Here is a 27,753-nt window from a genome sequence, read left to right on the forward strand (position 1 = left end):
AGGTTCAGAGAACAGCAGCCCAGAATGGTTCCTCTCCAGTCTCACTTTCAGGACACTGAAATTCAATCCCTGCCTCCCTTCTGGTATATGAAGTTCCAATACACTTTGTGCATGAGAGAGACATTTCAGACTGGCCAGGTAAAAATCTTCCTCCTCTCTAAAACCAAATTTTGTGGTGGAAAGATAACTCAGCTGGTATTTATTCCTCTCCCTCTTGCAGCACTGAGAATACCTAGTCTGCTGAGAGGACAACTACTTTTTTTCTGCACAAATATAATTTAAAAAAAGAAAAGGGGAATCTCCTTCAAATAATACTGTGAGCCAAAAAGTAAGCATATGGCCAGTAATAAGAGGAACCTGAAAGCAAGTGAAAATGATAAGAAGATTCAGGTTTAAAATGATAAGAAGATTCAGGTTCAGAAGCAGTCTTCTGATGCAAATATTGGAAGTAAAAAGGCTTCCCATACTGAGTTTTATAACTCCAGGAGCTTAGATATGAATATAGCCCAATGAAATGCATTGATGGGTAGTAATTCCATAATTCCCTTCCAGTTCCAAATTTACTCTCTCTGCTTCTGCCTGTGCTTCTCTTGAAGCAAGAACTGAGAACAATATATTTAAAATAAGTGCAAATCTTTTTTTCTTTTTTTTAATTTTTTTTTATTTTTAGGGGGTGTTGGTTGGTTGGTTTTTAGTTTGGTTGTTGTTTTGGTGGGGGGTTTGGGGTGTTTTTTTGGGGGGGATTGTTTTTTTTTTGTTTTGTGTTTTTTTGGTTTTTTTTTGTGTTTTTTTTTTGTGGTGGGTTTTTTTGTGGTTTTTTTTGTTTGTTTGTTTTTTGTTTCTTGTTTTCTTTTGTTTGTTTTGTTTTTTGTTTTCTTTTGTTTGTTTTGGTTTTTGGGGTTGTTTTTTGTTGGTTTTTTGTTTGTTTGTTTGGGTTTTTTTTGTAACAGCTTAGTGGTGTCTGAGCTGAGAAAGGAAATTCCCTAGACTAAGCTTGCTACTCTGGGAATCTGCTTGTACTTTTAGACTGACACCAATCTTGTTTTCCTATTTAGATTTACCAGCTCATTTACCTGGGAGCATCTGAATTAATCTGCATGGCATGGTGTAGATAATGTCCTGGGTGAAACCTTGGGGGCATGGATAGGTAGGAAGAAGATGTCTTATCTGTAGCTATTTCATAGTACTAGCTGGACTTTGAACACTACCTTGAGTTAGAAGAAAACCAAAAACAGGACTCACTTTTCATTAACTCACTTTTATACGAATTTCCACAACTTAGCTGGTGTGACTTAAGGAGTAACAAGAGGATATCATCTGTTGTTTTCATCTCCACCATCATGTCCATAGGGAATCCTGAAGAGTTTTCAAGCAGTATATTTCCTTGAAAAATACACTTTATCTAATAAGTGACTAGGTATGTCAACAAAGTTTTAGTATGACATTTATTTTTAATTAATTTTAGGCAGATAATGTATTTAAAACAACAAAGTGTTTCACAAAATTGTTTAAACGCATCCTTCACAGTGGGAAGACATTTAGGTGTCAGTAAGCCTTAACTTCAGTGTTCTGAAAGTGTAGGAAGAGTGATTCCAAAGGAATGCTGTTGCTCTAAGCATCACTTTATGGAGTCTGAAGAGAGCTACACCTTTAGGATCTGTGGCCTGTGCTGTCTGGAAAGTGCCATGTTGTCTAGGATCTAATGGTATATGGCACTGATCACTCAGAAACCAAACCGAGCCTCTTAGCATCTTTGGATCTGAGCGTTCCTCACCGAAACTGCTACATGCATATCAATAGGGAATCTTTAAAGTGTCAAAACTATGGCAGTTTTATCTTACTGACTCTCTGCAGGTTGTTGGCACTGGTTATAATAGCCTGAAGGATTAAAATGGACAATAAAAAGGGCTTAATTTGATTTTATTAAGAATATGCTGGTTAGATCTCCTTCATGCCACTGCCAAGCCTGTTCAAATCTCTGTGCTCAGCAATGCTAATGCTCTTCTCTTCAGATTTCAGTCAGAATTTGATGCTGATGAAAGCATCACCTGGAGCGACTCCTTGCTGAAGAAAGGGAAGAGGACAAAACTTCTACTTCATTATCATCAAATATAGCTGTCTTCAGGAGTCCTTTCTGATAGCAATAAAGACAAAACCTGAAATTTTAAAGAAAATTAAATCTGAGAGTTTTAGGATTGGAAATAGCTTAGGCTAGGCTTTTTGGCTTTACAGAAATAGACATCTTAAATGTCATAGCAATTCTGGCAATTGTCAAGCAAAGTCAAAACTACAACTGGGCTAAATCAAAGGGTTGTTAGAAGTTTACTGTAAATTTAGATAAACAGAAATTGTTGTTACATTCTGTAATGAAAAATTGACCCATTTCAGTGATAGTTATTGGAAAATGTATTATAAGGTCAATGTCCTGGCCAGTCAATTCCCATGTGCTTTGGACTCTCTTAGCTGTTTTGCCAAAGAAAAGTTTAAAATACTCTAATCACTAGAAACATTTTATGAATATCGAAATAAATAGTTTGAATTCCTGTGTAAGAGCTTGTACTGCATAAAAAGAGAGAAAAACAGTGTTCTAGACCTGGATAGCTGCTCGCTACCAAAAAAAAAAACCAAAACACCTTTTAGCTTATTCAGTCTTCCTTGGTCAGCGTCAGTTTACACTTCTGCCTGCAGGGGAAATTTCAGATGTAAAGTAGCCGTGTAACACTGCTGTCATAGTCCTTTCTCTACCCAGTAGGGAGAATCATCACAACTGACAGGTGTACATACTTAGAAAGAGATTTGTTAAGCTGTCTGGCCTTCATAAATTTTTTTAATTCCCCTTTCTTTTTAAGGCAGTTTTGCATTAAAGTTGCTCACTTAGAAAGATAGTCTGAAGACACTGTGCTCAGCACTTGCACATGGGTAATGCCAGTGTGTTCTGCTTTGGATATGAAACCCTTGTTAATAACAGAGGCTTGCCTGCTCTTTAGAAAGAACACAGTAAACAAAGTAATCTCCTGTGTCCAGCCAATGTGACAGAGCCTGGGCAGGAGGTGCACAGAGAAGAGGCACTGGGTCCTGCAGTCATTTAGGTCATCATCAGAACAAATGAAATACAGCCTGTGTGGTTCTGCTCTCTTCTGAGATTAATGTAGTTTAAAGAAAATGGAAGAAATTACTTCAGAACATCATATGAAATTGCACTGTTGAAGAGATGGAGCTGGTGCTTAATGCGGCGTCCTTAAAAAGCTTTGTGCCATCTCTTCTGATTCATTCTTGCAAAAGCAGGAGGGGAAAAAAAACCCATGGTGGTGGAAGATAAAGTGCTGTTACCCTTTTTCTACAGACACACAAAGCTAGAAAGTGAAATTATCAGGGATTCACCCTTGTAAGAACAATTCTGAACATCACTTCAGCAGTTCATATTTACTTTTTTATACACAATGGGAAGGGCTTGAGTTCCCAGTCCCAGTGCTTCAGACTGTTTCCTTTTCTCTTGCCACCTTGAAAGACAGGTTGTTTACACCAATGTTTTTATACACTCCTGGAAGAGATTGAGTCAAGAGAAAAGGAATTACATTCCTCATGCTTCAGAGGCCAACCATAGATCAGGAAATTGCCTAAAAACCAACAGTCAGTGCTGTTACATATCATAAATATCACCAGACTTGAAAGCATTTGTTGCACACCATTCCAGGGCCTGTCATTTTGTTTCTGAAGTACTCAGAAAAAAACTTGCAAAATAGCTTCTCAAGTATATATGTTTCATTTTAATTTCTTTCTGGCCATGCTTTTAAACCTAAGGCCACTAATGATGTTCAACATAGAGATTGTCTGACCACTGACAGAGATAACTCACAAAAAACTCTGGGTAAAAATGATATGACCATAAAGAATAAAAGAGCATCTAACTGCCTTGCCTTTTACTGGCCATAAGCCCAGATGAATATGTAAAAGCACATTAATGAGTAACAAAGCATAAAGGTTTCATCTTTCTTCACCTGCAATGGCCAGCAAGTCTGATACTGTTTGATGCGTGGTTTCCTGGCTAGCATCCTATTCTCCTTGCTTTTAGCTGCTTATGAATTGCTGGTACCTTGTCAGGGACATTATTCCCTTAATCTTGCTTCTGTGTGTAAACGGAGTGCTCAGATGTTCGTAAATGATGCCTTTGCTTGCTGTGCTGAAAGAAATGCTATGATTGTGCTGTCTCATTTCAGCATAGCTGTGTAAAATTGTTTAGATGCATCTAAATGCTAATCTAATGGATCAGCTTGGTCTGGGCTTATGTCATTGTGCTGCCAACAACGCACTTTTATACAGTTACAACTGATGATACAGGATGCTGATGAGATGGAGGGAAGAAATTCTGTCTTGTTGCCTTTCTGGTTCCTTCACTTTCCTGAAAAAAAAACAAAGACAAAAGAAAAAAAACAAAGACAAAAAAAAAAAAAAAGAGTTGAATTTCTGCCTGAAATATGGTAAAGATCAGCTGGCAAAAATTAGTTAGAAATAGAGGCACCCTTCTGCACAGCAAGAGGATCTATGTTTCAGTTATGCCTTTGTCAGGAAATAAATAAAATTGTAACAGAGGCTTAGAGAGGGGACATAGGAAAAATAAAAAAATATTCCCTCTCCTTGGAAGAAGAGGCTGAATGAACTGGAACTCATTATTTAGAAGGGAGCGAAGTAGAAGAACAATGAAACCATGGTGGTAAGTCTTCCAGTCCTTTGTATTTCCACATAATACTAGATTGAGGATGTATGGGAATGATAGGGCATAATGATGTTATACTTAATTTGCAACTGTAGGTGTTGATCCTCAGCTCCCATTTCTTCCAGTTCAGCTATAGAATAGGACTCATTGCTGTCATGTTATTAGGAGATGCACTATTGCTTTTTGCTTTTTTTAAGGAAACTTGGTTTGGGGAAATGATTTTAATTCAAGATAGTCTAAAGAAATTATTTTATTCATCAGGGATTTTTTTTTTAATTTTGAGGCACTCTATTACTTATTCTGTAGGCATTTAAGGTAGGCAAGTTGCCCAAAGCAGAACACAATAGGCAATGCCACAGACTACTTGAATTAGCTGATGCTAACAAAGATCTTGGCAAATATGAGACATAAAGCCCATCTTTTTTATTGAAATTGCCAGATATTTTTGCCCAGAACAGTTTTTGCCATGGGGGAGGAAAAAAAAGGAACTTATATAATCTCTCTTCCATGTTCTTTATTTCCAAATTGCCTCTGATGTGAACTTGTACATCTACTTACCCCATACTTCATTCATATGAGAGCAGTTTCTGTAACCTATTTAAAAAATCATTAATATTTCCTGATCTCTGAGATATAATTTTCCATTTACCTGTCTGACTTCCAAGAGTTCACGGAAGCTACGTACAAATATATGAAGTGTTGCACGAGATCTGTAGACTGGATCACTTCCCAGTCCTCTGTTTCTAAATTAAAAAGATATCTATAAGTAATTCTCACTCAATGCTATTTTCAGAAGATCGTTACCTGCTGTGCAAAGGAATAATGTAAAAAACATTGATGATTTTTCTGTGTCAGGCCAAAGTCCTAATAGATGAGTGCATCCTAGTTCCAATATTAAGGGATCTGATGAATGCAAATTTTTCATTCTTCTTTTTCATCCCTGTCATGATTACCAGATTTTTTTTTTTCTTAGTGATTCTTCTCCAACAATTTCTCTTCCTTCTTCCACACTGTTTTTCTCCAAAGCCAGTGGTTTTTGTGTGAGAAACTACTTTGTTTGTGGGTATGACCTGTTCATTTTTTTCCTGCTATTTCATGCCTGCTCTGTCATGGCTAGAACAAAAGTTCCTGTTTAGATGAGAATGATGGTATTTCTTCATTTAGAAAATATTAGCCAAGACCAGGTTTTTAGCTATGCTTCACCCTGTTCTTTGAGCTGTTCTGCTGCTCTCCAGACAACAGTGTTCATTTACCCAAAGCTTTTGGAAAATGTCATAAGAGAGAAAACAGGCAGGAAAAAGACATCCCAATGGATTGTAAACTGTTTCAGATTTTAGTCCGTAATATTGAAAATTTTGAAGGAAACACCTTTTCTGAAAATAGACTCAAGACCTGAAAAGCAGCAGTCACTGAGTCTGTTTTGATCAAATGTTCTAGAAAAATTTTATCCACAGCAGTCTAAAGATATAGAATCATGGGCTGAGAAGCATTGTTGATTTGACAGAGCATTTTAATTTTTGTCACCCTCTGCCTTCTGCTCTCCTCTCATTTATTGAAAGATGATGGTTACCTCTTTATCCCACAGGGGATTACACCTTCACTTCTGTCTCCTTGGTATCCTCTCTTTCACTCTGCTTACATCTCCTGTGCTTAGTTCTTTGTCTGCAGCTGAATGAGTGATGTAACTAGGTTGAAACCAGAAGACTTGTGCATAAGCTGCCCTCAGCTGGAAGCTTGCTGTTTTGTTTCAGAAGCGAGGTTATACATGCAGGGCTAAAAGCTTGGTTGAATAAATTATATTCCCTTCCTCTGTAAACACCACTATCTTGGACGTGAAGTTTGGAGGATGGAAGAGGCTATGAATTCCCCTATATAGCTCTTCACTGCCCACAAGTTGCAGAACCAAGAGCCACAGAAACCCAGCATGCTGCTTTGTACATGACAGGGAAGATGTGTCAGTAGCTAAGGAGCCTAAACAAGTAAATTGAGTGCAACATGTGAGTAGCAGGCTGGGTGGATTGCATAAAAACATAGAAAGTCTTCTGAAAGGATCTGGGTCTAACAGAGAGTGTCTTGCTCCCTTCCTCCTACCTCCTTCTGTTAGTACCTGCATCCTTTCAGGGCTCCTTTGTGCTGGCTCTGGTTCAGCAATTCAGAAACAACATATCGCCCACTTGCCAAAGCAATTAAAAAACCAAAACCAAACAAACAAAAAACACTGAATGTATTTTGCTGGTTTAGTAGGCCACTACAGCTCACACAGGGGCCCAATGAATGCTGAGCTACCACCAGGTAGGTGTGGAGCTGTATAGCTAGGAGCTATGTGAGAGGCCAGTAAGCTGCCCTCTTGGGTAATAGTGAACTCTTAGGTTTCCTGTCCTGGGATGCTTCACCCTCCTTGGCTGGTGCTTTTATTGGACCTAGACCAAAAAGGAAACTACAAGTTCAGAAGTGCACCTTGATTTCAGTAGATGTCACAGAACTTCAAGAGACACATTAAATTTTAGATATTGTATAAATATGTAAAAATATATGGAATTATGTAAAATATTTCAGTTGTCATAGTTATTTTACTGCTTTTCAGGTATTTCTGCATGCATTTATTTAGATTGTTTACTTGATCTCAAGTATCTCACTCAAGTGCCCCAAAAGTGAATGAGTTAACTTTTTTTTGGAAAAATACTGATGGTCACTTTTGGAGTGGGCTTTAAATACTGTTGAGTAGATGACTTGTCTATAGGGCAGAGTAACCCAGATTCCTGGGCAGTGAACTGGAACTGAAGCAGTGTCCTGACGTGTTGCCCCATCAGAAAACACACAGGGCACAGAAGCCCTGTAGTATTTAACTGTCTTGCATCCAACTGTGGTATTTCTGTCAACATTCTCATGGTTTTTCCTCTGATTAAGGGGTATTTGTATTGTTAATTTAGCTTGAATGTATATTTATGGCATATTAAACCAGCAATAAGATAACAAGTATAGGCTGGGTATATGATAAACAGTTGAATAAACAGCTGTTCAGTGCCATGTGATGGAAGACTGCTGAAGGAGTAAACATGGTCTAAAGGAGACATTTGCTGTAGGGATACTACTGAAAACTATTAAGTAAATACTATGCACTTATTTCTCTGTTTACTAAATTTGAGATTGTTTGCAGAAGAAAATACACACGTAAATTAAAGGATGGTCAAAATGCAGACCTGGCCCTGACTGAGAGAGTAGTTAAGAAAGTTATGAACTCTGGTTTGATTGAAGAAGACAAAGAAAACTAAGGATATGAATGAAAAAAATGTGCTGGTTGTGGATTTCAGTGTATGAAGAATGAAAGAATTCTAACTTTGGCATGGGCCTCTGTCCAGAACTGAATAATAATACTGTCAAAGATAATGCAAAGAAAATTATAATAAATGCTAGTGCTCAGTAGCTCAAAAAGAGCTCATGACATGTTCATAACATAGCAAAGAGACCTTCTTTTTAACCACCAGGAAAAAAATAGAGAAGCATAATATACAGTTCCTTCCAAGTAGAGACAAATGACTGCTGTAAAGACAGGGGGAGTCCCATGTGTCAGTGTGAATGGATGATGTGGATTTCTTATCTGACCACAAATAAAGGACTAATGACTTAAGATAAAAGGGAAAGACTACATCCAAGGAGGGTAGAAAATGTCTTTTTATTAAGGGGGTGAAACAGTTACTCTGTATAACAAAGTACACAAATCAATATTGTAAAACAGAGCACAAAAAAGATGATGGTACTCAGAAGAAATAGGGAGATGATACCCTTGTATGTGACAAGGGTGAGATTGATGCTCTTGAAATGTTTGATCCAGTCTGGTTTTCATCATTTGTAAAGGACATTCAAGTTTTTTTAAGGGAAGGGAAAAAAAAAAAAGACAATTGAAAGGGAAGCAGGTCAGAGATGTATCAAAAAGCAAACCAACAAATGAAAACAAACAAAAACTTAAAAACCTACATCATAAGCTTCTATATTTCTGTTGTTTGAGTCACCTAACTTGTACTGTGCGACTAGTATGGTTTATACTTATGACTGGTAGTACATTTAAGAAAGCTAAATAAAGTACACCTGTGTAAGGTTGTATGATGAGTTATGAAGTTGCAATGAATCCCAAATGCAAGGATGTATTTGGGCCAAAAAATTGAAATTCTGTATGTTTTTCTGGCTGTACACACCAGCAGCAATATCCAGGGGGGCCAGACTGTGACAGACTGAGCTCATTCAGCTCCTTTTCCACCCTCTGCTCCCATCTCTGTCTGTTGGATTCCAAGCCACAAACTGTCTATTTCCTTCCCATCAACTTTTCAAGGGTCATTGCTAGGGTGAAGATGCCTGTCTACAGCTCAAAGTTGGGCAGATCAGCTGGGCAGATTGGTATTTACTCTGGCATTCACTTTTACAACCAGTAAAGAAAGAAAAAATGTAGAGGGTAGATTGAAGAAAATTAAATAGGCACCAAGACACCATTGTGGTTTCTGTTGGTCTCCATTGGGATGACCTGTGTGTAATGGAAGAGGAAAGCTTTGCTAATTAGCTATTTAATATATAGTAAAATGTGGGGTTTGTTCTAAGTGCAGGTTATTCACTTGTGCAGTTGATTTAAATGTTGGTTCAGGACCAAGGTCTTATTTTACATCTCTTGAAATAAAATTTTTACTTGATCATTAAATATTTTTGAATATGATGATCATGTTCTGAAGAAGTTAGTATCAACAGTGCTTCAATTATTTTCTTTAATTCTATACAATCACTGGTCCGTTTGCTAATAAATATCTAAATATACCTGTGTAATGTCACAAAAACACAATGGAAGAAAAATTAGGATTTTGTGTATTTCTATATTCATATGGATTTCATAAGATGTAGTCACACCATAAACTGTAGTTTGTACTGATACATGTGCTGGAGTGTGTGATGAGGTAAAAAGAAAGGACAAAATAGTACTAAAACTAACTTTTGGAATGTCTCATCTTAATGTGTATATTAGCAATATCTATTATTCAAACATCTTCCACTTTAAATAAAGAAAAATAACTTTTAATAATTTATGAATCTCAAGTGTAAAGACAACTCTCCAGCTAAATCTTATGGCATGTTATCTCAGTAACAAAGAAATAGCTTGATGAGAGCTCTAGAATATCATAAGATTATAGCTCACTTCTCATGCTATAAATCAGCATATAATTCCTAAAGACAGGTTTCTGAAACACTGATTGGCTTATTTCTTACTAGCATTGCTGTATTTTATAAAATTAAATTCAACATTTTATTTTCTATTTGTATAACTTCTTTTGCTTCAAATGTAATTATCTTTTTTTTTTTTAAATAGCCAGAGAAGGGGGTTTTTGTTTCTTAAAGTTTAGAACAATGTGGCGTACACTTTTTTAAGGTTTCTTCTATTTATTAAAGGGAAATGGTGTTTGTGGCTTGTAGAAAATGGTGGGGAGGTGAGTGTGCTGTACTACAAAACTATTGCACTCTAGCTGCAGGGACCTGACTTCAGTACTTCAGAGGCCTTCAGTGACCAGAAAGAGTTATTCAAAAAGTGACAGTCTGGTACAGAGAAATGTATTGTAGTCTCACAGTTACCATTTGGTTTCTTTTACTCTGTTGTCTGCCAAAACAAAGATTTATGGAGATGGTGTGAATAAGCCAAACCAGGGATGAAGTAGAACAGCAATCTATCTTGACAGCACTAAGCTCTCCACTACAGGTTCAAATATTAAAAATACTTACCATAAATGAATGAAACCCTCTTCTTTCACGCTCAATTACGAAATATCTGAAGTAAGGAGGAAATTTAACAAGATCTTTTCTTAATTTAATCCAGAATGATAGGATAAAAGATGAGAATAATTTTCTAGGGGTATGTGAGGAGGTTTTAACCTCCATGACCATTATATTGAGAAGTAACGGTGTATAGCACCACAAATGGTAGTACTGACTTAAAGACATTACAATTAAAATGAATACTAGGACACACGTTGATATAGTACAAAACCAAGCCATAGGAGCTACTGGCATCCATAATCTAGCAGGATAAGTATATAAAACAAGATAAATAGCTTCTAGAGCCTTTCAGACAATTGTGATTGATAAATGAAGTGGAAAACTATTTTCTTGTGTGATCTTTGAAGATTTTTGCATATCCTTCATAAAGCAAATAGTGAAAATCAATTGTTTTCATATCTCTTATAATCTGAAATTCAATAAGTTGCTGGCTTTATTGCACTTCCATTTCCTTGAAATGAAAAGTGGGTGTTAACTCTGGCCAGCTTTCTAAGGCCACTTGAAATCTGCAGAAGAGAATGTTTTAAGGAGGTGTTCTTTAATTATTTTGGATCTGCTTGAATCTGCTATCTTCAGAGTTTAAATATTGCTTTGGTAATTTTAATAGTCAATGAAAAATTAAAATGTTAATGTAAAACTATATTATGAGAGATTTATAAAACTTTTAAGGTGTTCATTTATTTTATTTAGGGTGAAGTTGTTTTCAAAAATGGAGAGAGAATGGGAACCATCAAATTTACACAATTCCAAGGTAGGTTGCAAATAATTTTCATTATATTATGCAGTTTCAAACTTTTGTGTCAGTTGCATTTGTTTCAGGATGTTTTAAATATGTACAATTATTTTGACCAGGAACTTCTTGGAAGATGCTGAAAGGAACTTAGTAATTGTTTATTACCTGTTTAAAATGCGGTGTTCTGAACCTTGAGTGGGGTATTTCTTGGAATTTTTCTTGATTACAATATCCATATTTCTAGAAACTACTGATCTATAGCAACCTGTACCTGTTTAAAAAACCCTATTGCTCAGCTAAGTGTCTACTTTTTAATGCAGTTGTTTCTTTAAAACCAATGTGAAGTGGAATTTAGAGAGGATTTTTGTTGTTAAGCTCTTTCAAGTTAGTTTTTGCACTCTCTGAAGACTCACTTTTGACATTCTGCAACTGCTTGCTAAAAGTTGCTTCAGGAACCAGTCCCTCAGCATGCAGAGGACACAAACTGCTGACCCCATCCCTTGGAGGCAACATGCTCCACAGCACAACTCACCAAGCCTGCTGCATCCTCTCAGCCTGAGCTGCTCCTGCAGGGAATGGTCTCAGCAGCAGAGACCACAAATGGAGCCGTAGGGATTTGTCAGGGGCCATTTGCAGCCAGGATGAGGCACTTGCTGGGAGTGGTTTCTGCAGAAATGGTGATTCATATTGTAGTTGTTTCTGCAGTTTATAGAATGCAATTCATATGTTTTTTTTCCCGGGCTGAGGCTGAGATAAAACAAGAGATGATTGCATTTGGATGGTCTCGTGAGGGAGAAGTAAGCTGGCAAATTCTTTTCATACAGTGCATGAGAGAGAAGCTTGCTCTCCCTTTGTTTTCAGGAGAGCACTTTAAACATAATCCTGCTGACCAAGTTACAAAGGCTCATTCTTTAAACAGAAATTTTCTGCTGTATGGACATTATTATTAATGAACAGCAATGCACTTGAGGGGTTCTGTTGTTACTCATTCTGAATTACTGAAGCAATCTTCAGAATTGTTCTTGCCTTCACAACTGTAAGTGATGCTATTAACTCATGCTCCCGGAAACATTTGAACCCACCAAAACTTTGCAGGCATCATCTCACGGTAATGTAATTTAGGAATTCTTGCTCAACACTAATGATAAATATTGATTGCTTCCTCTTCTTCCTCCCCCCCATCCCTGTTTTTTTACATAAGAGCAGTGCTTACTGCCACATGAAAGAATCATGACAAATTTTTTACAAGAGGTGTTTTCCCTCAGAAGTCTGGAGGTGCTTTAATGCATTTTGCATAAGGTAGCTACATGTACCCTTCTAGAACATCTGAGAAAGGAGGAAGTTTGTCATGTTCCCTCTGCACATTTAGGATGTGATTTGGAATAATTGGGAGGTGCAATATATGTCACTGAACTGATCCAGAAGAGCAGCAGAAGTCCAGGATAGCCGATTTTATATTGAGGTTCTTTACAATATTTTCATTTCATATTAGACACTATTTAACACAAATGGTTTTACCATCATCTGAAATATTGCTAGATCAATGAAAACACAGGAGACAACCACATCTTTAAAATCCCTTGCAATTGCAAAATTACTATTTCAGTGTGGGAGCCCCCGGCCTGGTTCAGGGGTCCCGTGTGGTGGTAAAGTCTCTCCTCCAACCCGTGCTTCCAAAGAAAGACTCAGCAGCCTCTTGCTGTTCGGTCTCAAGGCAGTTTATTGTTAGTTATCTAAAAGATTGTCTTCTTGGCCTGCGGCTGCTTGATCAGCGGCCTGGGCAGAGGCACACACACACACCCTGACATCCTCCCTGTCTGCTGTCTTCTTCTTCTCCCTCCCCCCACCCAGGGCTGCTGCTATCTTTTATATGATATATTATGTGTTTCATGTTTACAGTTTTTCCCCAATACCTACTACCTATATTACAAAGTGCTTTTCTACTCTAAACCAATCCACAAGTGCCAGCATCACCAAGATCATGGAGGCAAGGAAGAAGAAGGAGGAAGAACAGGATCAGCCCACTTTCCTCCATCTTAGAACTTCTGACCCCCATGTACAAAGTAAAAACCCCCCTGTACAGGTGCTAAAACACCCCTGTACAATACTAAAAAATTTTCCCCTCTACTTTGTAACTACTTCTACTATACTATCTAACCCTTTGTGACTGCTTGTTCCACCTTCAAATTCAGTAACTCATTCCATGGCTCAAACTCAAAATCACAGCTGTTTGCAGCTGCTTGCCAGGGTCTAAAATGCTTCTGACCAAGGCCTGGAACCTCTAAAAATGTCTGAGGGACATTTTGAGTTCCAACATTTCAGAAGTGGTTCAGGCACATACTTGGTATTTTGATCATCAAACAAAGGTTTCCAAGTAGCCTACAGAAAATAACTCAAATATCCTGTGGAGAAACGCTAGAGAAGGGCTGGATTTCTACTCATGCGAGCAATCGTTCAGTCAACACATCTTAAGGCTCGTCTCAAGTTTTGTTTAATTTCTCACCCATTTTGGAAATAAAGAGAATGAGCAAAAATGTATGAGAAATTGAAATAAGGAACAGTATAACACCACAGATGAAAGCTTTTCTTTTTTTAACTACAAATGATAGTCTAAATATTATCAAGGATTTTTCTGTTCTTCTTTTATTGCTATTAGTTTTGTTCAAAGCTTTTATATTCAATATTTGTGGTGTAATTGTAGACATTATTAATTTGTTCAAGAGAATCCTTTATTGGTTAGGAAACTTTCTGAAACATTCTCATTAACATTTAATAATTCTTGAACTATTGGGAAAGTTCCTAGTAATGTAAAGAAGTTAATTAAGCCCAGTGCTTGAAATGGTAAATGGGGTTTTCCTTTGCAGACATAGCTATTAGGAGTGATCAAGCATGAGACAGATATACAACTCATTGGTTAAAGTTTTTTTTAAAGAATACAATACAAATCATGATGATTTCAAGGAAAAAAGACCACATCAAAAATATCTTGTAAATGCTTTTGTAAGATTAGTTGTAATTATGAATATAGCTTATATTAAATGTATTAGTAGCTTATTATCCAAACATAATAATTAGGAATATCCAGTGTTAGTGTTCCATACTTCAAGAGTCATTTTTTCATCCATGCAGCTTTATAATTTCTTTAACAATTTAAATGAAAGTTGTCAGCTGGTCACAGTTGAAATAATTCAATGCAGAAAAATAAAGCAGATAAGTAGGTAATCATGTATCAGAATATGGCCAAAGCCTCTGTTCTTCATTTGCTTGGGTAGAAAAATCAGCAGGGCAATCTCAGGAGCTAAATTTTCTGTTCTTTGCTGGAAACTTGTTTTAATGAGACTATCTGCAAACATTTTGGCTATGGACAAAGCAGACAGGCACATCTGCCAGAGGCAAGGGAAAACCAGCCTGTGAGGGTTCAAGGGGTAACTGCAGTACAGCTGACACACTGTGATGAAATTCTGGATAGCTGTTTTAATTTTGGATCTAGATACAGTTTTTCTCAAACTCATACTAGTCGTGCCTCTTTTTCAGCTTCTCTGCAGTCTGTTACTTTTGCAAGTGGTCAAACAGATGGTGCCAGAGATAGCTGTGACCAAACTGCTTGCTGTTGTATAGATCATGAATACCTCCCAGGAATTATTTAGTATGCAACAGAGAATACAAAGCATATGCAATAGCATTTTCTCCTCCTACCTTACTGGTAAATAAAGAGCAGACTGTTAATTTAGCCGAGATATCCAATTGATGTTTGAAGTTGGCATCCTTCTGAATGAATGGCAGTTTGTCCATGGGTGTAATTTAAGAACTCTTCTCATAGTTAGACATGTAGTTGAAGTAGATGGTCAAAATCTTTTGTCTAGAGAGAGCTGAAAAAGAGTCCTGACAACTTTTGTGGGTGTATCAGGGAGCAAGGAGGGCAGTAACAAAGCTGAGATTGTTGATTGCTGTGACATGCGAAGCTTCAAGAACAGATCTATACCTGTCCTTCAAAATGTTTCACTTTGCAGATCCTTCCTGATTAATCTGACTAGAGCCTAGAAAGCACTTTGCTTTCAGTCGGACTCCTATTTCTGTCAGGCATTAAACAAAAGTTAAGAACATCTGTGTTGGAATAGGTTAAAAAGGAAAATCAAAGAATTATAAACAAATACAAATTAACTGTGCAGAAATTGTGCTTTGTGTAGATAAGAACAAAAGTCTTTGGTACTGCATATTGGATAAAAACTTTAAAGAAGTGGGAGATCACCTGCTGTGTCTTTCTGGGAAGAATTTGTGTTTCAACTCATTAAGCCAGGTAATGTGGTATGACATTTGTTAGTGTTGAAAGCTGATCTGCACATCAAGCGAGAGGGAGAGTGGGACTTGCCAAGTGCAAAACCTTTGGTCTTCTCAGGAAAAGCCTTACTGAACTTCTGCAGTAAAAGCACCAGGTACTCTTCTCTGAGTTTAATCAAAGGAAGTCGACAAAGAAATGTATATTCTACAGTCAATAGGAAGGTATGCAAGAACCCAGGATTACTTTCCTGCATCCTCAGTTCACCTACAACTTGTTCTCCAAGGGCATCAATCCAACCCTGGAAAAGTTTCCTTCTATTATTCTAAATACAGTCCAGCATACTGTTGGTTCTTGCTTCCATAAAGGCTCATAAGCAAACAATAAAGGGAATTACTGAAGAAGTCAGAAAGCTTACTTCTGACACATCTTAACAGGAGGTCTTGACTGTAATCACATGAATGGCTAATTTGAAGACTTCTTGCTTTACCATGTCCAGTACCATTTTTATCTCCATATTAATAGTGTAATCTTATTGTAATTGTCCATACCTTAGTGAACAGTGGTTTTTTAGCTTAGTTATCAATTCACAGAATCAAAAAAGGTTTGAGTTGAAAGGGACCTTAAAGGTCATCTAGCTACAACCCCCATGCCGTGGACAGGCACACCTTCCTCTAGACCATGATCTATACAAATATAAAAGTATCTGATTTAAAACTGATTTAAAGTCCCATTTCAATATGGAGGGGTATACCAAATAGAACTCTGAAAGGGTGAGCCTTCAATCTGGAATCACTGAGTACTGACATTACTAATTAAGAAGATGAACTAGAATATATAATTACCAAAATGTACAATTATCTCTGGGAGAGTCAGCAAGCACAAGGAAGACTAGACAAGGATTCAAAACAATATTAAGAATTTGAAGAAGTAATCAGGAGAAAAATAAAACTTTTTTAGGTCAGATGTCTGGTACTACATTGGCAGCAAACATTTGGACAAATACAAAATGGAGAATAACTCATCGGTCCATAGTTATACAAAAAAAACCTAAAGATTACAGTAGGTGAATGAACATGGGTAAGCAAAAACATCAAAAGGTAAAAAAAGAAAATTTCTGTGGTGTTAAAATAATAGTATCCTTTTAATCTCCCTGGTGCCAAAAGGCTATAGCTAACTACTGTGTCTGGTACTGATTTAAGAAAAATGTGCAGAGAAAACAGGAGATTAAGAATGTACCTCAATATAAAAACCAAAATATCTAGGCTGCTTAGAGACCATGGTCAAAATGCATGACAGCTGCTGATAACACAGCTTCTTGTCCTGCCCTCATTGTCTGGCTGAGAATTAAAAGATTTGAATAGGAGTGGAGATTTGAGCCAATGTTAGGAAAAACCTCTTAATGAAAAGGATATTTAAACTCTAGAAAATGAATAAAATTTCTATATTTTGAAGTTTTGAAAAACAAGTTAAACAGACACCTGACGTGCTGTAGATGTATTCGTTGTGCCTTGAGACAGACAGATGACTTTTATTACATCTTGAGTTCTCTACAATTCCAGTTGCATTTCTTCTGGAGCTGTTGCTCCTCTGCAGTGTCCATAATGTGATTCTGTCATTTTATTTACAAATACTTGTCCACGTTATGCTACTAATACCATTTGTTGTACTTCACTGTATTGTTTCTAGTAAGAGACATAGGATAAGCATGGAACCCTAGAGTTGTGACTAGGTTATTTGTAGGGAGGAAACATTACATTTAATTGCTCCTCCAGCATCAATTCTGTGTTTTGTTGTTTTCTTTTTTCCTCTAAATCCAATTTATTTGAATGTAAATCTTTTGATCCCTCCAAGTGAGGGAGCCAAGTGAGCATCAAAACTGCTAATCGGTGTCAGGGCCACTTACCCTTTGTCTCCTGGTCTATCCATCTGGAATTTTTTTTTCTATCTTGTACAAAGATTTAGCAGGACAAAAAGTGAAAATCATTATCCGGATGTGTGTATAAATGCAAAGAGGTAAAAACTACAGCTCTCCTCAGGCAGAAAGTGAATTGAAGCTGGGATTTCCCAAGCAGATGCTAAGTCTACGTTATGGGTGGCTATCTGTATTGGAATAGGTGTGTGGTTTACACTCTGAGATCCAAAAGGCAAGTGTTTCCATGCCTGTTTGAGCTGGAGGGTGTCTTTGGACCATAAGGTTTAATCAGTGCATGTGGATTTATTGTCTATCAATTTGTCATGTCTTTCATGAATCCATTTATACTTTCAGCCTTCAACACATCTACTGGCAATGAGTTTCACAAAATGATGATGCATGTAATGATTAAAGCCCTTCCATCTGTTTGTTTTAAATCAACTGTCTTAGAATTTCACTGGGCATACCCTGCTTTTTGTGAAGTGATAAGCAGTGAATAACTGTGTCTTACTTTTTTATAAATTGTTCATGTTTTACAGATCTCTCTTATCAATAAGTCTCTTTAGAAATGCAAGTCTTTGACATCCATTTAGTTTTTTCATCATGTAAAAGCTGATCTATAATTCTAATAAGCCTCTATGTTTCTTGATATTCTTTTCTTTGTGAGAGCTTAATGAGAGCCACACACAGCTCTGAAATATCCACCTCCATAACTCATATTTCTGAATTACCTTTTTGCATTATTTTAACTTCTTTCACAATATTGTCTTGCCACATCCATCCTCTTTTTGGCTCTTTGGCCACCGGTGAGTACAGCATTGATGTTTTCGAAGAACCAGCCACAGTTAGTCCAGGGCCTCATCCTGGTTGCTCTTAATTACTTAGATCCAGCAGCTGCATTTGTATACTTGATATTCATTTTCTCTTGTATGTTATGCTGTACCTCACTAGCACTGAACTTCACCTGTAATTTTAATATCAGTATTTCACTTACTTTTATAACAGTCCTCTGTCAGATGAAACCATACAGGAAATTATATTTAATATATGTTTATAGCTGTTTTCCCCTTTTATTGTAAATTTTTTGACACATTTCCTGTTCAGTTTTTGTTGTGTTCCATACCTACCAGAAGCAATGTTTCCCCCTCTGCCAGTTACTTCTCTTGTAATCTGTTGGCATTATTTATTAGGAGTTGGAGTTTGTGTATTTGGTTTGTTTATGTAAACACAGAAAAAGTGTATTAAAATTCAGGTACTTGAGTTCTGTACTTGTGATATCAAACTGGAGAAAGGACAGATAAGGACTACAGAAATTGTTTGGGGTCTTAGGGAATTATTTACAAAGACAGATTAATGCAATTAAGTGTGGGGAGTTACTTGAGTCACCTCATTTTGAGCAAGATGTATTGTGCAGATATAAACTGTGAGGCCAGGGAGGACATGCTGGAAGGGGACACTGATGTGCAGCTGTTGGTCATTATGGCAGTTTGTTTTGTTTTGTTTTGTTCTATTTTGTTCTGTTTTGTTCTGTTTTGTTTTGTTTTACCTGAGCTAGCTTTAAACAGGCCAACCGCGGTGCTGCGAGCTGTGTAGCAACAATAACATGGAGCAGACTGAAAACTGGAAATCTGCCCAGGGGCAAGATCAGTGGTTTGGTAGGTAACCTTTCCATTGGGAGCATATGGGAGGCCACAGCTTTGCAGCTATCAGCATTCAAGCCAACTAGTTTTAGGCTAGCTGGATAGTTCTGTGCCACCCAAAGTCGCAGTGAGCACCATGGCTTGCTGGGAAGAGTTGCATTCATTGTTTCCCCCAGGCTTGTGTGAGGAGCAGGGGAGATAAACCACTGTTTATCACTGTGGTTCTGTGCCTGTGCTTTACAAAGAGGTTCATCCTTTGAGAGCCGGTTTGAACTGTGCAAATAATTATTACTGGGACAAGCACACGCACTATAGAAGAAGCTGTCAATTTCATAGGATTCCACTTCAGTTCATTCAGTGTACTCTTAGGCACAAAGTGTTTCCCAGGATCTGATAAGTCTGTCACTATGTTGTGGAAAAATTGTCTTAGGAGATGTCTTAATTGCAGAGGAAATGGCAACTTTTAAATGCAACAGCAAACAAAAAAAGTGGATAAGCAATGGAAATAATTTTACAATAATTAATTTCTACCAGAGACTGAAGTATCCAGCTCCAAAAAGTCAACAGAAATTAGCGCCCTACTAAAGAAATAGTGTCTAAGAAGAACCTGAAATAATTGTTAGATCTTTTCGTTCAGAGATCTAATAATTGTTAGATCTTTTCCTTTCCTTTCTCTGACTTTCACTGTAAAAAAAAAATTCTAAAAAACTTTTAAAACTTTTCCTTTTCTTCCAATTTGCATTCAGAATCCTACTTCTATTAGAGTTAACTTGTTCAGATGTTCCATTTCAGGTGATGGACAGTGCTGTCCTTCCCTGTCACCATGCAGTCCTCCCTGGCTTTTGAAGAGAGACAGAGGTTTTCTTGAGGTCTATGGGGCCACCATGAGCTGCTGCTCTCTGCAGAGCTATGTGGTGGCACATCTCTCTCCTTGACATCTCAGAGATATGCTTTTCTTTTGGAAGAATTTGTAATACATAAAAAGATAAAAAAAAGATAAGGGGATAAAAAGAGCCAGAAGACTTACAAGAAACCCATGAAATTCTGATACATATTTTGGGAAAAAAATTAATTTGGTGTAATTAATAGAGAGTTCAGTCTACTGCAATGACATCATCCCTAACAAGTAATTCAAATATTTCCTCAAGATATACAGAACCGTGAAATATAATAACTTTAATTCTGAATGAATAGAAAAGAAGAAAATGAATTTTATCTAGGTCACTGAAAGGACATAGATTTTTTTATTCAACGCTAACCTTTGAACAGACAAAACAGAATTGTTGAGTAGCACACCAAGCTAAGATTTGTGTAGTCGTAGGCTAAAGATAGGAAGATAATCATGTGAAGTCAAAAATATCTCTGAATCTCTGGAATAATATAACAAAGTATATTTGAAAAAATTTCCTTCACAGAACTACTTCAGGACAATATCATCACGGTGTTATGAGAAAACAACTCTGATCTTTTACAGATAAGGGAGATGAAAGTGGAATATTTTTTTTAAAAAAGAGTGAAGATTGATTTATTCACTGCATAGGTGACCAAAGTCAGTTTTGATTTATATGCTGCAGAGTTCATATAGGCATTTGTACTAAAACTTTGAGAGCACAGAAGCAGGTCCAGGTATTAGCACCTTATTAAGGGTACAGAAAGGCTAAATTGCTTTTCAAATTTACTAGTCCCCTTTTTTCATCCTAATAATAGGGTTGGGTTTTTTTCTGCCATTACAAATGCTTATTTAATTTCAAATCGTAGAAGATCATGCTGTCATTGTATTGGCACCTATTTCTCTAAGCTGACATTTTAGTTTATGAAAAAAGTAATCTATTTTGATATATTATCACTGGACCCTGGTCTGAAATTAAAGAATTTCTGATTTTGTCAAAATGTATTAGAAAATGAGCACATGTAATTAATAGATTTGGATAAATTTTTAGAATTTTATCTAAATACCTGACCTTTGGCACTATTTCACAATAGCATGGGTGTTATTTTCTGGCTTGAATCACATTATTTAATATAAATATAATGAATTTGTTACACATCTGTGATAAATATCTCAATTTATTTTCAGTTAATTTTGATTATTTGCTCCAGCAGGAATTTCTCACCCTCCTTTTGGAAAGAAATTAAGTGGGGATTCCAGTTCAGGAAAGAATAGCTTTCCATTTCTCCATTCCAAGAGTCACTAAAGACTTTTTGACTTAAAAGAAACTAATTTTTCAGAGTTTTCTATTATAGAGTCTGGGAAGCAAAAAGCCCCACAACAGCCACACCCCATACATTTTGGACTTAAGCAAAACATTTTTTAAAAGCTTATTATGGACCCTAATGTCCCCTTGCCCCTGCAATGAAAGGACTGGGTCATATTTTTCTTACTCTTGGATTACTATTTCAAAAATTGAAACCAAAGGGAGAATATGACTGTGGATTGTTGAGAAAAAGTCCTGTTTGAAATTCCATCCATCTTGGTATTTGTTATCTTCAACTGGAGCACATGTACATTTTTTTCCTTAAGTGATTATAGAGGACAAGGGATGAATTCCTCATAAGCAAATTATTTCATTAGATTGATCTAGTACATCTACCTGCAACAAAGTGATTTCACCACAGATGATTTAGCAGTGATTTAGTTCAAACTACTGCCAGGATGAAAAATGTTTTGAATTAGTACTGTTCATGTAAGGAACAGGGTCAGGCAGAGATATAGGGAACTGTCATTTGTACATAAATCTTAGTGCTATTTTATATGATCCCCAGCTACTGAGACCAAGCTGTTTGATAGCTTGCTGTGTTCTCCTTTTTTTCCTCCCCTCTTTGTTTAACCTTTAAGCCATGGACGCGTTTTTCCTCCTTGAGCCACTTTCTGCATATTCAATTCAGATCTATCCATGCCATGCTTAACCCTGACAGACTGTGCAGTCTTCACTGGTTAATCAGTTGTGTGTAATAATCAATTCACTTTTATTTTACCAGATTTGGGACTTGACTGGACTCACTAGGTGGTCTCAGAAGCTCCACATGACATGGGAAACATGGGAACAATCTCCCTGTCTATGGCTTGGCCACTGCAAATCATCTGGGATCTATCAATAAAGACTATCTTAGAGGATGAGGAAAGGAGCAATACCTCACTGAAAGTGTATCCCCTTAACTCATAGAATCTTTTAAGCTGGAAAAGACTTCCAAGATCATCAAGCCCAACCTTTGACTGATCACCACCTTGTCAAATAGACCCCGGCACTAAGTGCCAGGTCCAGTCATTTCTTGAACACTTCCAGGGATGGTGACTCCTCCATCTCCCTGCATAGTCCACTCCACTCTGTTCCAGTCCTTCTGCTTTTGCACTGAGCAGGCTGGATAGCTCTTCCCTGGGAAACCTGTATTCCCACCTATAGAATAGTCATGATGGATCCTTGATTCTATTAAAAGTATGCTATAGGATCCAAATCAGTAACACACATATGCTGTTTGGGCCATTTTTAAAAAGTTATTTATAGACCTGTTAAGGCAAATTGCCCTGCATACTGCCCTGACCTGTGCGAAGCAGATCCCTGTGCTCCTCAAGAAAAAGGTGCCTGATAAAACACAGAGATCCTAATCCCCAGGTAACCAATTTTACTGTTTTAGAATGCTGTTTATACCACACAGACTATAAGAGGGAGCCACGGAGAGCTCGGTGGATTGCAGGAATGTCGCATGTTCATAAAAGCTGACAACTCCCCTTTGAAAATGAAACGTTTTCTCACATTTAGGAGAAAAATAAGGAGAGGCTCCCTGCACAGAGCAAGGGAAGTTAAGCTTTACTCTCATTCTGGCCCTTCAAAAGGTCACTGCAGAAAGTACTGTAACACAAAGTGATTTTAACCTGACTCTGCTAATGTGACATTTGGAGCATGGCTGTGGCAGTATGATGTGACAGCAGGCAAATGTTGTGCTGTGCTGTGTTTGTAAATGGCAGGCGGCCTGATAAAATGAGGGACTTATTAATGTATTTAGTCTGTACTTCCCCTCTCCAGAGGAAAAGACTTTGAAAAGTCTCTGAAGTGTGAATCCCAAAGGTCAGTAAATGCACAAAGGCCTTGTTGAATTCAGAGAAGAAAACAGAATTAAAAAAAAACAAAACAAAACACAATTTGTGAATTTTCACACCCGGAAAATGTTAAGATTTAAGGCTGCAGTTGTGTACAGAAGCTATAAATCATCAAAAGCTTTTTAACTACTCATATCCAGGTTTGATAAATTCAGCTGACAACCTAAGTGATAACCTGTAGCCAAATGCTAGATTATTGCCTCTGTGTTGCATGTTCATTTTTCAGCACTTTAGAACTACTTTAATCTCTGAAAGCTTCAGGTAGCTTTAGTCCATCTGATTTACTGTGCTAGATAAAATCAGTGGTGCACAAAACTCCAACAGTGGACTGACTCTGGAGAGAGTGGGATTTACAAAAACATTAGTTCTGGAAAAGACTGTGAGCTTGCAAGCTGTACATATGTAGCTAAATGCCCTTTGGATGTAGAATGCCCTACTGATGCCATGGACAACTGTGTAAGTTAAATATTTCATCCCTTGTCCAGGCTTGAGTTGGAGTTCTGCTTCTGTTTCCCTTGTTAATACATATTTCAATTATCTTTTTAAATGAAAATTCAAATTACTTTTTTTGGTTCTCTATAATTTATCTATTTTTATGGAAGAGGCTGACTAAATGAAAGAAATACAAAAGATAAAATCATAGGGGGAAAGATAGCTGAATTATATGTTTTAATTTATAAGGGGCTCAAGAATTTTGAAAATGCTGCCCAAAGTGGATTTTCCCAAAGATTAGCTCAGTTGGTCAGAGCATGATGCTATTAATGCCAAGGATGTTGGTTCGATCCCCACATGGGCCATTCACTTAAAGAGCTGGACTCAATGATCCATGTGAGTCCCTTCCAACTCAGAATATCCTCTGATTCTGTGAAACTAGCTGGCAGCCAAATCAACTTAGACATGCCTTATCCCAAATGGAGCAAAGCTGAAGCCTACCTTAAGATGTAGTAGCCAGATAAATGCATCTCCCTTGACTTCATAACTGGATATTTGAGCATGTAGGTGTTTTTCCAAGCTTTTCCTCCCTTAGACCTTTGTTGTGATTGACAAAGGAGATCTGAAGAATAATGATAATGATTTTTTTTCTCTTTTACTGAATAAGAAAAAGAGAATAACAGTCTAGGTAGGAACATTGCAAAGTTCCACAGCTCTGCCTTGTGAAATTTAATGTAGAGATTTGCTTAGCATGAGATTCTAAAAGGAATAAAAGTTTATCTTAAATGATCTGTCAGGTTCAATTTATTCATATTAATTGGCCTGGAGCTCTTCCATTTAGCAAAACCTTGGCTGCTCTTGCATGGGCAGAGTACTTGGAAGAAAAAGCTCTTTTTGCTGCCTAAAGATGTGCCCATGCAAAGCTGTCCAACTACCATCCCTGGCAGGGCTTCCTGCCCCAGAGGGCCATGGACAGATGTACTAGGAGATTAGCTCTGAGCCTTCACAGTCTGCATACATACCCCCTGCTGCTGGGCAACAGATCCTACAGAAATGTGTACTGCATCTTTTGTGACAGATTTGAGGAATTCAAGAAATTACTGGCCCTGGCACTTGGTGCCATGGTCAAGTTGACAAGGCAGAGATCAGTCAAAGGTTGAACTCCATGATCCCTTGGAGATCTTTTCCAACCTAAATGATTCTGTGATTTTGTCATTATGAGCAGCCTTCTTGCCTCAAACAGCACAGCCATGGCCAGGCATGGGTAATGGGGGCAAGGTGCACGCAAGCCTTTAGGCAGATGCCAGCTGTGGACTCTGGACATGGATTAAAATGATCTACGTTGGAAACCCAGATGTAGAAGTGCTTCTCCTGAAGTTCAGATAACTGCAAGCTGCAGATGCAAAGGATGGAGACAAAAGATGATTTCTAAGCCTTTGCAGCATCTGTTGCTTTGCACTTTCACCAGCTCACTAATATATAACTAAAAGAACAGATGTAAAAGTGGCTCATCAGTAGTCTTCATTACAACATGATTAATTATCTCATGACTGTCTGTAATTTACACTTATTCAAGAGGCACTCATTCCAGGTGACATTCATATTCTCATCATTTTGGATAAATTCAGGATGAAATATTTATGCTTTATTTAAGACTACATATATTGCTCTTGTTTGCTTCCCTTTCATCTTGGCAATGCAACTATTATTAAAAACAAGCGAAAGGTGGGAAAACAGGAGTAAGGGAGTGAAACATTACATTTGCACGTTATAAACCCAGTCCTCAAAGGTCAGAAATTACAGGATCAAAGGTAAAACTCACAAATAGTTTTTCCCTCCATTCTAAAGTATAAAATTACTAATGTTGAAAATCTCTAGCAATTAAAAAGTTACAAGCAGCCATGGTAAACTCAATTCAAGGTTCAGATAAGGTAAACTGGAATAGTCTGTGCTGGCAGACCTGATTTTAACTGGGTGAGAGATTAGGTCATAGAGTGGCTTTCAGTGACTTTGCATTAAGAAAATGAAATTCTGTCCTTGCTTTACATTGCTCAGGTAGGGGATGGAAACACATAGCTGAAATATTTCATTATGTTTCTCCAGTTCAATCAAATTATTTGCCACTTAGCATTCCAAATAGTTTCTTGACTAAAACAGAAATGGGAAACCCGCCCAAGATGCACAGAAAGGAAATACAGTCTTCAGGGTTCTCTGAATTTTTCCTTTGTCAATCTTTTTGATTCATCTTTGTTGATATCCTTGCAGAGCAGAGAACTGTTAAAAACCTAGACCGTGAAACCTAGATTTAATTCTTGCTGTGGTAAAAATACTAGGAATTTTTCAATTGGTTAAATTTTGTATAAAAAATAGTGATATGCATATACTGGTATCTCAGATTTGACATAAGCATCATATAATGTCCTCTGTCACCACCGTGTGTGTATTTTTCACTCCTTGTAGAAGGCCAGTAGCAATCAGACCCTGGAAAAGTTGTAATCTCCTTTGTGCTTTTACTAGAATATCCTCCTGTGTATTCCCTTTTCTCAGATGGTATGAGTTTTCTGGGAATTGTCCTCATCTGAGATTTGTTAATTGCTGTTCAAGGAATTGCCACAGATTTCCCAAACTAAAAGATGTGGGTGCCTTGTAAAAGTCTGGAGCAGGAGGAAAGTTTCCTGGTTTGTACACATGATGTCCATCCTATACTACATCTTACCAGCCATTCTCAATGATGGGATTTTTGCCTCTGATCCATAATTATGAGGATAGAGAAGGATTTAGGGGACTATTCAGATTACATGTTGGCCAAATCATCAGGTAACTATGTGTAATGGTCAAGTAGTAGAAGAAGCTGCCAGGACAGTTATGCCATACACATTTAATTTTTCAAATAGGTAGCTAGATGATGGTGGATAATTAATTCCAATGGAATAACCAAGGAAAAACAAAATTGAATAGCTGTTTCTCTTTTTCATCTGGAATGGTTCTATAAATTGCACTGTTACAGAAAAATCAATACCTGATCTGTTAGATGGATAAAACCCAAACAATAGATAAAATATAAATGAAGCTGCATCACACTGAATTGGGTCAAATCCCATTGGAAATGGGTCAGGCCTTTAGGAATCATTCCCTACTGTTGATTATAATGAGCGCACAAGGTTTTAAAACCAGCTTACAGCTTTTAATCAGCAGTAGCTTATGGTGTGATGAATTACTGCTGTGTATGTGCTGTAATTAAACAGTGCTTTATGAAGACAGTGTAGTTGTAACACTGTAAACTCTGAGACTGATACAGCAAAGTTCTGAGTCCATCCTGAAATGTTAAATTGATGGGAATTCAGGGCCTTCAGCATCTCACAGTCAAACCTGTAATGCGACAGGCAACACAGGAGACCTCATTTTGCACATGGATTAAATATTCTGTGACTGTCGCAGCTTTTCAATTTTTAAGGTATTGATCCACGGCCTACTTTGATTTTATAGTATATAATCTGAACCAATGTTAAGTACCCAAATACAGAAATTATCTTCTTGAGGCATATGAAATACAAAACTTTATTTCCTTCAAGGTTATACCAGGTGTGTGATAGCCTTCTCCAATGCCTTCTACTAATACTACAAATGAAAAAGGTGTACATAGAATTTATTTCTTGCCAAAGTGTCTATACAGTTAATCATGTGTCATTTTGAATGGGGTTTTTGTGAATTCTTTTTTTTTTGGTTTTGACAAATGTACAAATTGACTCTGCTTGCCAGGTGAAAATGAAGTTCCAAATTTCATTAATATATTTGTTGTAGTTGATAACTGAGAATTATGGATTTAACTGAAAGTATTTTTAGTTAGTTTACCAATTGAATTGTAAGACTGTAGATCCTCAAGCTGTTCCTCAGATGTTTGCTTGATCTTTATTTCCCTGCGTGCCCATATTTCCATCAGCATTTACCTGCTCCAGTCTTGCACTAAAATGTGGCACATCTAAGCCCTAGTACCTCAGAACAAATTATTTTCTGACAAAATGCAACATTGCTTAGGATGTCCCATGCACAGCAGATAGACCACCCACATAAAAAGGGCATAATTCAGATGTAGTTCCAACCTCTGCTCACTGCAGAAAAAGAATTTACATCAATATCAC

General features: G+C 37.2%; 1 protein-coding gene across 2 annotated transcripts in view; it reads left to right on the plus strand.

Moving 5' to 3' along the window:
• GABBR2 (gamma-aminobutyric acid type B receptor subunit 2) overlaps positions 1-27,753 on the plus strand; it is a 450,589-nt gene that overhangs the window by 246,510 nt on the left and 176,326 nt on the right. For both annotated transcript variants that reach the window (XM_085573703.1, XM_085573704.1), the window contains exon 8: positions 11,213-11,273. In XM_085573703.1, the coding sequence (XP_085429829.1) occupies positions 11,213-11,273 (61 nt within the window). The remainder of the gene's footprint in view (positions 1-11,212; positions 11,274-27,753) is intronic.

The sequence above is a fragment of the Lonchura striata genome, chromosome 2, assembly GCF_050655825.1.
Source record: "Lonchura striata isolate lonStrDom1 chromosome 2, ASM5065582v1, whole genome shotgun sequence".
Lineage (NCBI taxonomy): Eukaryota > Metazoa > Chordata > Aves > Passeriformes > Estrildidae > Lonchura > Lonchura striata.